At 43.1% G+C, this 12,236-nt stretch overlaps 1 protein-coding gene across 4 annotated transcripts in view; it reads right to left on the bottom strand.

The window, feature by feature from the left end:
• PDE1A (phosphodiesterase 1A) overlaps positions 1 to 10,696 on the bottom strand; it is a 480,938-nt gene extending 470,242 nt beyond the window's left edge. The window contains exon 1 of one of the 4 annotated variants that reach the window (XM_019523056.1): positions 10,499 to 10,689. In XM_019523056.1, coding sequence (XP_019378601.1) covers positions 10,499 to 10,539 — 41 coding nt within the window. In that variant the 5' untranslated portion in view covers positions 10,540 to 10,689. Of the gene's footprint in view, positions 1 to 10,498 lie in introns of all 4 variants that reach the window. The other 3 variants (XM_019523052.1, XM_019523054.1, XM_019523055.1) reach the window with 3 other exon arrangements.
• Positions 10,697 to 12,236: the final 1,540 nt, after the last annotated feature.

The following is a 12,236-nucleotide window of genomic DNA, read 5'->3' on the forward strand; positions in this document are numbered from 1 at the left end:
CCTTCACTCCCTATCAACACCCCTCCAGCCCTTCTGGTGCCCCTCACTCCCCAACCACAGCCCCTGCCCTCCCCAGCCTTGCCAGAGATGGCCCCCAGCTGCCAAGGCTATGGGGCCAGAGACCTGGGTCTACAGCCCCCTGCTCACCCACAGCAGTGCCCAAGCCCTGGCTGCCACCAGCAGGAGGTGGAAGCTGGTGCAGTGGAGCAGAGCATGCAACCCAGCTCCCTCTCCCCTGCAGGCAGCATGGCCAAAATGAAGCCGTTCGGGGGGTGGGGTGAATACGGGCTGCCTTCTGCAGCCTTGGGGCTGCCCACCCTGCTGCCCTCTCCCTGGGGCCTCAGTAGCCCAGAGGGTGGGACCCACCACAGCAGGGCACAGTGGGCCCAGGCAAGGAAACTTGTTGCTCCCCCTGGGAGCTCCACACCACCATGGAGAGGCGTCCTTGCCCACCCAGCAGCAGCAAGGGACACAACTCTGCACTGCCGCCATTGCTGCTGCTGGGCAGGCAGGGGGTGCTTTGCCATGGTAGCATGGAGCTTGCAGCAGCGTTACTGAGCTTCCCCACCCTGCTTTGCCTTGCAGAGCCAGGTCCCACCCGCTGGGATGTGGAGGCCCTGTGTGGAGGACAGCAGGGTAGGGAGCCTGAGCCCACAGAGGGCAACCCCGCATCCACCCCTGCACACAAATCTGGAGAGCACTTGCCCCCTGTACCCCCGGGAGTGCATGCAGCAGTGGGGAGCCAACCCCCCCACCACTGCACCTCCCAGATGAGCTGCCCACAGCCCCATCCCACTCCCCACCTGGGCCCTGCAGCCATGCATTCCAGACCTGGGCCCCAAGCCCCATGCACCACTCCAGCTAGGCACCAGCCCCAGGCCCAGCCCTACCCAACTCCTTCCCTCTCTCACTGTGGAGGCCTCAATTCAACACCCCTCCCCCACCAGACTTACCAGGGGGGACCTGCTCTCCAAGCTGCCTGGTGGCATGGTGTCCCCTCCTGATCACCTTTCTCCCTCTCCCCCCAGCCCCTTGCAAACTGGAACTCTGCCAACCTGCAAGGGGCAACCCACTGTTTCCCACATTTTTCTTCTTTAAAGGAGAAAAACAGGGCTTTTCTCCTTAAAATGAGAAAAATCTGGGTTTTACTGCATTTTTCCATGGTGAACAGAAAACCTGGATCCCTGATTATAACTATATTGCAGATGGGGGACATACAAGGGAGGTGGAGAAACAGCAAGGAGAAAGAAAAGGTTTTTAAGATGGAAGACAATATTGATACAACTGGCCATGAATAAATTAAGGATGGAAATGAGAAGAGAATTTCTAATTATCAGAAGACTCCCACTCTGAAAAAGCCTTCAGAAAGAAGCAGGAAAAAGATGAGGTTTGATTTGATTTATAAAATGGATTAGATGATGTGTTTGCACAGAAATGCACTTTTGGCCCCTGGAATTCTTTTCCCCTCCTGTGTTCTATGTTCCTAGAAATAATATGTATTTTTACTTCAGTTAAATGCCTTCCTTAATTAGAAGAAAACTACTGGACCTATATAACCAAGTAACAAATTATATAATCCCTTTAAAAATAGGGAGCTGTACTAACCTTTTTATTGATGTTCACTGGACAAAACAATATGATTTCCTCCTCAAACCTATTTTTATTTTTTTCTGATGCATTTTATTTTGTTTTGGATTGATGCCATTTTTGTTTCTGTTTATTCCTTTTTTTGTTTTGGGTCTATGCCAATTTTAAAACACAGCCAGCTTTGTCCAAAATTTTTCATTTAGCTGAAAAAAAATTAACTTAGCTTCACCCCACCCTACAATCCAGGCTTTTTAATACATAATGAATTCAACCAAAGATTTTCACCCAGATCCAGCTTGCATTTCACACTTTCTCTGTAAATACATTAGTATTAGTCAAAGATTAAAGAAAAAAAGCTACACACACACCCACTTGGATACAAGTCTCATTTAATTTCTCGCCATGCATCTATGCAGCTACTTTTCTGCAGCAATTAGATTTTACTATACACATGTGAGTGTCCTACCTAAACCTTCATACTTAGTACTTTAAAGTATTTCATCTCATATAAATATATGCTGAATATCTTGTTATCCATTATGGAATAAGAAGTACTTTGAAAAAATGTTCATTCTGTCACTGTATATATAAAAAAATAAATGCTAACAAAATATGTGATACAGGAAAGGTTATACATTCATTTGTTTTTCAATAAATTATTGATTGACCTTTTCTCTCCAATTTGTTAGTATTTTTAACCCCTACCATGAAGTGATCTAGTATTTAATGCAATGATTGGAGATGAATAATTGACATTTAAATTAATTTTAAACAGCTTAAGTGAAGTCTCTAAAAGGGATTTTCTGCAATAGTCACATGATTTTTACAGACATTACAAAAAGTCATGTGTAGGAAGCAGAGTTTTTTCAGCAGATTCCAAATGAAGGTTTACGTGTAGGAATAGATTTGAGAGGATGGCTATTTGGTGGCTCTGGTGATGTTGTTCAACATCACTATTTCCTGAAAACTCAGCTGAAATTAGGTAGCCTAAACTGAGTGCATCTACACTTGCTGTTAATGCAATGAAGGCTTACTCCCCAGTAAAATACTTTTCAGCAAGCCTTCCCAGGAACATGTCTACATGTACATCCTGTTGGGAGAAGATTTTCTCCTTAGAGAGGCAGGCAGATCCAGGCTCCTACTCTGCTCTGCCCCCCTGCAGCAGCCAGAGGGTGCTGCTAGCTCCAGCTGCAGCTGCCCAGGTGCCAAGGGGCTCCAAGGTGGGCAGGCTCAGCCTGGCAAGAGATGCTGTCCCGGGAGCCTGTGGCCAGTGCACCATGGATGCTCCCTGCCCTTCCCCACAGCAGTGGCGGACAACGCACTGTGTCCACAAGGCACTTGTGGACCACCTCCTCCCCCACCTCCTGCAGTAGGGCACCTGGGCAAATGTCCATGGACCCCAGACCCACAGTGCACTCCCAAGACCATGCACACTGTGGACAGTTGCCAATCAACAATCTATATTCCCCTCCACCACAAAACACTTCCTTACACCCTCCTTCCCCAATAAAACACTCCTTCCCACTCTCCTTACCCAACAATACAAAAAGAGGACCACTCATCAAGCCCTTCTAGTACAGCCACCTAGCCAAGAGAGAAACACAGCTTACTGCCAGGCATGTAACACCATTCAGAGGAAACTATGATATCCAAAACAAATGGTGGACTAATCTTACAGAAAGAATGCAACTATATGCTGACAATGGAGACACCAGAAGCTTCTACACTGAAATCTGTCTATGGCCCCACCTTCCTGATCCAAAGCCCACTGAGGAGCTCTGACAGCCGGACCCTACACATTGAAAAAGACTCTGTCATAGACTGATGATCTGAACACTTTCAAACTCTCTTTAGCACTAAACGCACAGTACATGAGTCTGCTATCAACCAGTCGAGCAACTGCCTTTTAAGGAGAAACTAGATGAGTGTACTACACTAGAAGAAACCTTCACTGCAACCGACCAGATAAAAAGCAACTAAGTCCCTGGAGCTGATGGAATTCCACCCGAAGCCCTGAAATGTGCCAGTCCCACCCTACACTCCAAGCTTCATTAACTCTTTATAGCCTGCTAGGAGCAGGGAAAAATTCCACAAGATCTGCATGACACTAATTATCACCCTGTACAAGAATAAAGGCAACAAGTCAGACTGTTCCAACTACTGAGGGATCACCCTTCTGTCCATCACAGAAAAGATTCTGCCTAGAATTCTCCTCAACAAGCTGGTGCCTGCCATAGAAGAAGAGGTCCTCCCAGAGAGCTAATGTCATAAAGATATGGTATTTGTGCTCAGACAAATACAGGAAAAGTGCCTGGAGCAGAACAAGGGGCTGTACATCACTTTCATCAACCTTACTAAGGCATTTGATGCCATAAGCCAAAATGGCCTCTGGAAGATTCTCAAGAAGCTTGGATGCCCACCTGTGTTCTTCACCATGGTCAGGCAACTCCATGACAGTCATCATGGAAACAGCAACCCCTTGGGTTCCTTCCTGATCTCCAATGGAGTTAAGCAAGGAAATGTACTTTTCCCTACCATTTTCCTCACCATGATGCTACAGCAAGCATTTGACAATCTCGGGGAAGGTGAGGAAGGTGTTTACATCCACTTCTGGGACACAGAAACCTTTTCAACCTCAGGTGTCTACAGGCTCATACAAAGACCTCACAACAGTTCATCCGTGAACTTCTGTTTGCAGATGATTGTCCCCTGATGGCCCACACCCAACACAATCTGCAGTCCATGACCACTTGCTTTGCTACTACAGCACAACCCTTCAGACTTACCATCAGTCTGAGGAAGACTGAAGTTCTTCATCAGCTAGCTCCATGCCAAGTTTATATGCCACTGAAGATGACTATCAAAGGAACTGAGCTAAATGCTGTCAAGCAGTTTACCTACCTGGGGTCTATCATCTCATATGACGTCACAGTCAACAAGGAGGTAGACAATAGACTTTCAAAAGCTAGCAGTGACTTTGGTTGACTCTACAAGTGGGTCTGGAATAGTCACAGCCTACAGGCACAGACCAAAGTCAAGGTGTACAGAGCTGTTGTTATCTCCACCCTACTGTATGATGCTGAGTCATGGATTTTATATCGCCACCATGTACACCTCCTTGAGTGCTTTCATTAGCACTGCCTCCACACCATTCTCAAGATCTGCTGGCAGGATTGTCACCGATGTGGAGGTGCTACAAAAAGCCAATACCACCAGTATTAAAGCAATTCTCCTGCACACCCAGCTGTGATGGGCAGGCCACATGACCCAGATGGATAACAACCTCCTCATGCTGTACAGGGAGCTGACAACAGGGAAACATGACAGAGTGCCCCCATGCAAGGGCTTCAAGGACGCTCTGAAGGAGCTCCTTTTCTGCCTGTAGTACTGACCACAAACTGTGGGAAACACAGGCTTCATATCATGATGCCTGGAAGCTCCAAATCATAAAGGCCTTCTTTGAGTGTTAGCACAGAGCCAGCATCAAGGAGAAGAGGAGTAGAAGGAAAGATACATCCTCATTTAGCATCAATCAACCATTGCAGCAGGACTGACCTCTCTGCAATTGGACTGATTAGGCCTGGTGGGCCTGCTCACCTATGACAGGACTGCTGCAGCTGACATATGCCCAGGGGCCAGGGAGCAGTCAGCACAGGTTCTGGGCATCAGTAGCTGGCACATGCCTGCAGCACAGGGGCATAGTGCCCAGGGGCCTGGGAGCAGCCAGCATAGGGGGTCAGGCCAGGGCTCTGCAGTACTGCTGCAGCAGCACACGCCCACCACAGAGGCACACAGTGCCCAGGGGCAGGCAGCAGTTGGCACAGGCCCCAGGGGTCTGGTCAGGGGTCTGGAAGCCAGCCTGGGACTGCTCAGGAATTGTCCCTGACACATGACTGGAGGGACTCCTAGCCACATTACTCTGCCCCAGGCAGGAGGCTGGCTCCCTGGTACTGTAACTGACCAGGAGGAAATCTGCTCCTGGTCAGCATCTAAACATGTACTAGTGTGCAGTAACTAATGCAGAGTTAATCTACAACCTGCATTTACACACAGAAAACCCCACATTAGCCTAATTTATTGTGCAGCAGCTGCTGCTCACAGTTGCATGGGGATGTCCCACTGCACAATACTTTACTGTGCAGTAGACTAAACTATCTTGTGTAGACATGCCTACTATCTACCACATTACCAAGTCTGTTATTGATTCCTGGAATCCAAACTTCCTCAGTGTTGATCCTGGCCAGGAAAGCATATATAGATTGGGAGTTTTAAATGATTCACTACAGATGGGACTACAATTTCTTGGAGTTTGTCCTAGCAGAATTTCTGATAGGGTGAACTGTTGTTTACTTTCATGTCTCTGTGTGTTTTTTCCAGGAAGTTCTGAGTCATTAAGGATCATTACGTAGATAAAAAAATTTCTTAATCTTTTTATAGAGAGTGTGGCTTACACATAGTGATCTAAATAGAGATCAGGTTTAAACAGAGATCAGTCAATTAAACTTTTTGTTAGAGTGAGGACTATTGAAATTGACACTATGATAATTGTTGTTTGAATAAATGGAAGCATTTAAATGGACTTCTGTCTTTCCAGCATCTTTATCTTTGTATCAGAACATCACTAGAAACTTAGCAGTGACTGTAGTACAGTAGTAGAACTGACAGCAGTAAATCCAATTAATGGAAATATTCCCTGCATAAAGGGGCATCCATTATAGTTGTACATATTGAACTGCCTAGATTTATTTCTTTTTATAATTATGATATTCAATAATTTGAAATTATAAGTATAAAAAACATCATTGTGATGCCGAAGAATGCTATCCTGTTCTATAACAATGCTATCCTTGCTGCAGAATGTAAATCAGCTTAAAAAGATACTAGGACCAGACCACCTCCACCACTTCTCCCTGCAGCCTGGCTGTGGCATGGTGTAAGAAAAGCTTCCCCTCTCTGCTGAAGCTGTGGGTGCCTGGCTGCAGCCCAGCATGGGCAGAACCCTCTGACCACAAGATGCTACCAAAGCCACAGCTCCACAAGCTGGATACAAAGTCTCTGCAAGCTGGATCCAGAGGTGACCAACCCCAGGCTGAAGTAGTTTTCATATACATGTAATTGATGCTTAGTAAAGAACATGGGAACAGGTCAAACTGCACAATTAAAGGTTACAATTAAAACAGGGAAAATTACAATTGCTGTTTTCAACTACGAAAGTTTGTTAACAAACATAATGTTATAAAAGAATATCAGCTCCATAACTAAATGTCTATGTAGAAGAAATAATGGAAAAGTTTGGAAAATTATTTTTAAAGGATTATTACAGTTCTACTGTAAAGACCATGTAACTCTAAGCCCACGTAAATATAAGCTTCAGCTGTGCTTTTTAGCCAAGCTATACATGGCCCAAGAAGACAGTGGGCAAATAAGGAGACAACTGTTTCCAGTTACCTCAGGCTTTCAACCTGTCTGCCAGAATAAACTAGTGGAGGGTCCTCTAGATCCAGCTGGCTGCCACTTGCCCTTATAACTATCCCAGCACCAAAGATGACAACCACTTTCTAACTATTTTCTTTCCCCAGTTGCATACCTCACCCCCTGGATTCACATGACCAGTTACATAATTGTCCATGGTATAAGACTATCTCTTCTAGTGAGATGAAAAGATATAAGAACTGATATGGGTTCTCTATTGGGAAAGATAGACAGGGAGTTAACCAAGAGAAACATTCTCTCTCTTACAAAGTGGTCTGCAAACAAGAAAATTTGAGGACCACAGGCCTATGAATTGGAATCATCAATAATATATTTATATGAGGAGAAACTTTAGGAGAAGCTGATTAATAATTTAAAGATACTATTCTTCATCCATCACTTAGGTTTCTTCAGCAGAAGCTACAAAATTAAAATACACATGTAGGAAAGGCAAGCTGGAGACTCTCCAAAAATAGGCTATGCAAATGGATCCTCCTGAACTGTTTTTGAACTCTAAACAAAATACAGCGCAGTTATCCAACCTCAACACTATTTGAATTTGAAAAGATCTATTATCCGAATTTCCCTTTCTCATTTGTTTTATTAGAAAATCAATATAAAGGAATAGAGCCAAGTCCTTCACGATTTTTGGCCACTGGTGTATTAATAAGCAAAATAACTTAGTTGTCATGAGTTAGTATGCAATTTTTAATTTTTGCAGAGCTATACAACCCCTAAACTCATTTTGCCCTCCACTCATCTGATCATCTTAGAAGCCAGTTCTATGTACCTTTTCTAGTTTCAATTTATTTTTGATAAACATGGGTGACCAGAAGTGTACACAGTATTGTAGATGAGGCCTCATGAATAGTTTGTAAAATTATATTAATATCTCCTGTTTTTACTGAAATTAACAGATCTGATGCCATCCTAGAATCTCATCTCGGTCACAGTCTCAACACATTGGCAGTTTAGTCACCCTGATATCAGTTAATACAGGGAAAACACACTTTTAAGCAGCACTTTAAGCCTGGGAGATTATAACAAATTTATAAATTTTCCTTATATATAATCTAATTATAAGGGGGGGTCGTCTTACAATCAGAGGGTGTGTCTACACAAGATGCTTTACTGCAGAACAAACTAATTTGCTGCACAGTAAAGCATCAACCATCTACACATGCATGGCAATTAGATCACAGCAGGCTAATTTACTGCACCGCAGGATAGTGCTGTCAGATACAAGTGGTATCCGGCAGCGAAGTAAGTTTCTGCACTCAAACGCACATGTAGACAGTGACATCAGAATTAGTTTACTCCAGCTCAAATTAACCTGGATTATATTCAGGCACATTAATTGCACATAGATGCACCCAGGGTCTTCTTATATTTGAATAAATATGGCAAGTCAAAAGTACAAAATTTGCAACACAGGCAAAAGGGAGAAAATCTTATACACAAGATATAATTGATTTGAATGACTGTCTCAAAATGGATATTAATCAGGAAGCTTACAGAGAATGGAAAAGTGGACTTATAAGAAAAGAATGCTATATGTCTGAGGCAAAGCAGATGGGAGTTGCCAGAAGTCAAACTGAATTATACCTTCTAAAGGAAATTAAAACTAGCAGTAAGAGGTTCTTTCGCAATCTAAGCAAAAAAACAGATAAAATTAATAAATTGTGCCACTCCATAGTTTCTAGACTAATTATGATGCCTGTAGAAGGAGTTTTAATGTCTGGCTTTGAACATTGCTGTTCTCTTGGTTTACCTTCCATTTTATATAAATGAACTGCCTCATTTGGTATTTTCATAATACTCACCTTCCTACAATAAAACCTTCTAGTGTTAACATAACATAATATTCCAGGAACTCCCAGTCCTCTTCTCCAAGCTTAGTCACTTCTTTCAGTTTACAGTGAGTTTCAGTATCCTTCTAGCTTTCATTCCAAGTTCAAAAGTGTTTCAGGTTCTCTGTGAGGACTTTCATTTCTTTATAGCCTTTCTTTCAAGCTGAAAGCATTTTGAAACCTTCCTAGCTGGGCTTCCTACCAACCTGCTCCTGATCTTTCAGCAGACTTCTACTAGGCTGCAAGTCCCAGTTAATTGAAAGATATGTCTTGTCTGTTTCTTTGGTGCTCCAAGAGTACCACCACCTCCTATCCGCACCCTTCTATTCTGTATGTGCCAAACCCAGAAATGAGACCAAAAGACCTTTCTGGAGACTACAGGTGCTGTTGAGTTTTCTGGCTCTGGTATGTTCATAGGCAATGGCAGGAGACCCTCAGGAAGGCTTCACTGCCTCATTTCCAGTTTTGACATATGCAGAGTGGGAATGGGTGGGTGGTGTGTGCCTTTTGGCAGTGCTCTCATGAGTCCCATGGAAGCAGTACAGCCCATCTTGAGAGCTTCATGCCTTCTTCTTAGGAAATCCAGAGATGTGTCATGTATCCTCTTCCCAGCAGGGTGCATTGAACCTTGAACTGAACTCAGGCCATCCTTATACTCCCAGTAAGCCTGGATTCTAATCCCATGGTTTCGTCACACAACCCTTGACAGAAGTCAGAATAAGACACAACTTTCTTAAAGGGCTAATGCACCGTGTGACAACATTAGGCAAAGCTGGAGATCAGACTCCAAAGAACAGTTTACGAAAGTAGAATATTTAGCATTTAACATACTGTAGTTAGTATTAAGGACTATATTTTGATAGGTAGACTACCACCCACCTTGTGGGGGAGGTAAAAAAAAGGGAAAAAGATATAGTGAAGTGCACTACAGCAGCAGGAGTCCCTGGAGACATTTTGACTGATTTAGTAAGAACACTTAAGTTAAAAAGAAAATTGAGTCACAGGTGAATCATCCACTTTTGTTATAGAAGATTGGGGTGGGGTGCGCAAAGGGCGAAAATATATATGAAAATTATGACTGCCATTTCATGAACAGTACATTATGATCCTCTACTTCATGCAGAGGCTCAACTCTGATGACTGGTATAGGGAAGGGAAGGATAAAGCGGCACCAACTCCAGGCCTGTACTGCTGACACAAACTTTAGCCTTTTGTAGAAAAACAAAGTAGGGATAAAATTCTTGGACCACTGCACTCATATCTATTTCTCTGCCAGGCAGATACAAACACCACCTACCCCTAATCTGAATCATGCTCTGTATCTCTGGCTTTAACAATTTGGTCATTTTAAGTGACAGCTAAGATGTGATCAGTAAAAACATGAGGAATGGGGAAAAAAGCAGCAAACACAGGGGACAGGGAAAAAACAGCTTTCTTATACCTGCTTGCCCTTGTACATGCAGTTATTCTGCCATCAAAGCAAAGAAGTTAACGGAAGGCCCAGTTGAAATTGCTGGTGTCAAACAATCAGCTTTAATATAGATAAGGAAAAGCAAACAAGGACAAAAGTACATGCTCAATCACCTTACCTGACACAAGTCAAGAGTGCAGAATTAGGGATTTTCAGCATCTAGAAGCAAAGGTTGCAGCATCACATGAAGACCAAATACAGAATGTGAATCTAACTTCAATCTCTTCTTTTTGTCCTATTTTCTGCATTGACATCCTTTGCTGGCTGCTTGTACATAAGGCAAAAAGACTATAACATCCTATTCACCCTTAAAACACTCCAGCAGTTTACTCAGAAACTGAAAAACTTATATAAACCAGTTTCAAGGTGATGTCTAAAAGCATGAAGCAAATACCACCCATCCTGTTCCTACAGGCCTGACCTCCAAGTGCTCAAGGTTAGTCTAGAGTCCTTCAGCCCAGACTTATTTATTTGTCATTTAATTTTATAAACAGTGTAGTCAGATATTTTTGTTGACAAGTTTTAGAAAAAGAGAAAAGAGGATATATTTTTGGCTATCCCCCCAATCTAGGGTTCAAAACTGCATTTATAAGAATATTAATCCTTTCGATGCTGGTTCATGCTGCAAAAGGAAAATATCCTCATATTCTTTGAAATAAAGATCTCAAAAAAGAGAGATTCTATAGAGGTAAGTGCTGCACAGAAACCTGTGTGCATCAGAAAATAGCTTGTCACTTATAAGCAGCTAGGTTTAATTTGCTGGACTGAGCAAGCACATTTATGGAGCAGTAAAGTCAGCTTTTTCAAGTGCACTGATAAGAAGCAGGAAATCTAGAGCCGAGACTGATATTTGAACTAAAGCTCACTTCTTGATATCTAAGGTTTTATGGTGATACTATGGCAAACTCAAGTAGAATGCAGTCATAAAAGCCTGAATCTTTATTAGTTAATTACATACTTTATTCTTTTTTAAATCGGGTGCTTACTGATGCTTTGAAAGGAGATGAGTACAAATAACACTCAGAATCTGGCTCAGCCTAAACCTTAGGAAGATGTTGTATTCCAGATTTGGATTTTACTATTAATCATCTGTCCCTATAATAGGTGCATTTAAACTCCGAACTTAAGTATCCTTAAAATATGGGAAAGTTCAAATCTGGATCAAGCTCATCTCTACTTTACTCACATTTTGTGCGGGTACATTTAAAATCTTTGTCTGACTCTTAAAGGAACAGTTCTTATGATAATTCTTTAGGGCATAAATTGATCTCTGACTAAGTTGGGGGAAAAAAATCCTTTATCTGACCTGTCACTTGAATACTCTTAACATCAGAATTTTCTTTTTGGATACTATGATCAATATCCAAAATGGTAAAATACAAAACACCTGTAACAGGAAACCCTAGCAGTGTTACTAAGAAACAGAGTGTTCGCTTTAAAACCAGAGTCTTCTGAATGCAGCCTGCCAACAAAGCAGGGGTTAAAGGGTAACCCTGCAGGCTGGTCAGCTGACTGGGGTGGTCACATGACTGTGTGGGAGTTCAAGCCAGGGCTATATAAGCCTTTGAGCTGAGCCAGCCAGGGAAGAGGATGGCCAATCCAGGTTGTGGCTGAGAGTGGATTCCTGATGACTCCAAGAAACTGTGAAGCAGCCCTACCAGTGAGAGCACCTGGCTGGGTGATCCAGGGATGTGGAGCCAGGGGTAAGCAGGCTAATTGTCTCTTTTTTTTTTTTTAAGTCAAAGAAAAGTCAGAGCTCCTCCTGCCCCCTTCACTTAGCAGGTTGCAGGTCTAGCTGCGGGTTGTTACCCCACCCTCCTCTGCTGCTTTGTGACACTGAGCAGATCTGATATGCT

This window comes from Gavialis gangeticus, unplaced genomic scaffold (assembly GCF_001723915.1).
Source record: "Gavialis gangeticus isolate Ggan-Ray unplaced genomic scaffold, GavGan_comp1, whole genome shotgun sequence".
NCBI classification, from domain to species: domain Eukaryota; kingdom Metazoa; phylum Chordata; order Crocodylia; family Gavialidae; genus Gavialis; species Gavialis gangeticus.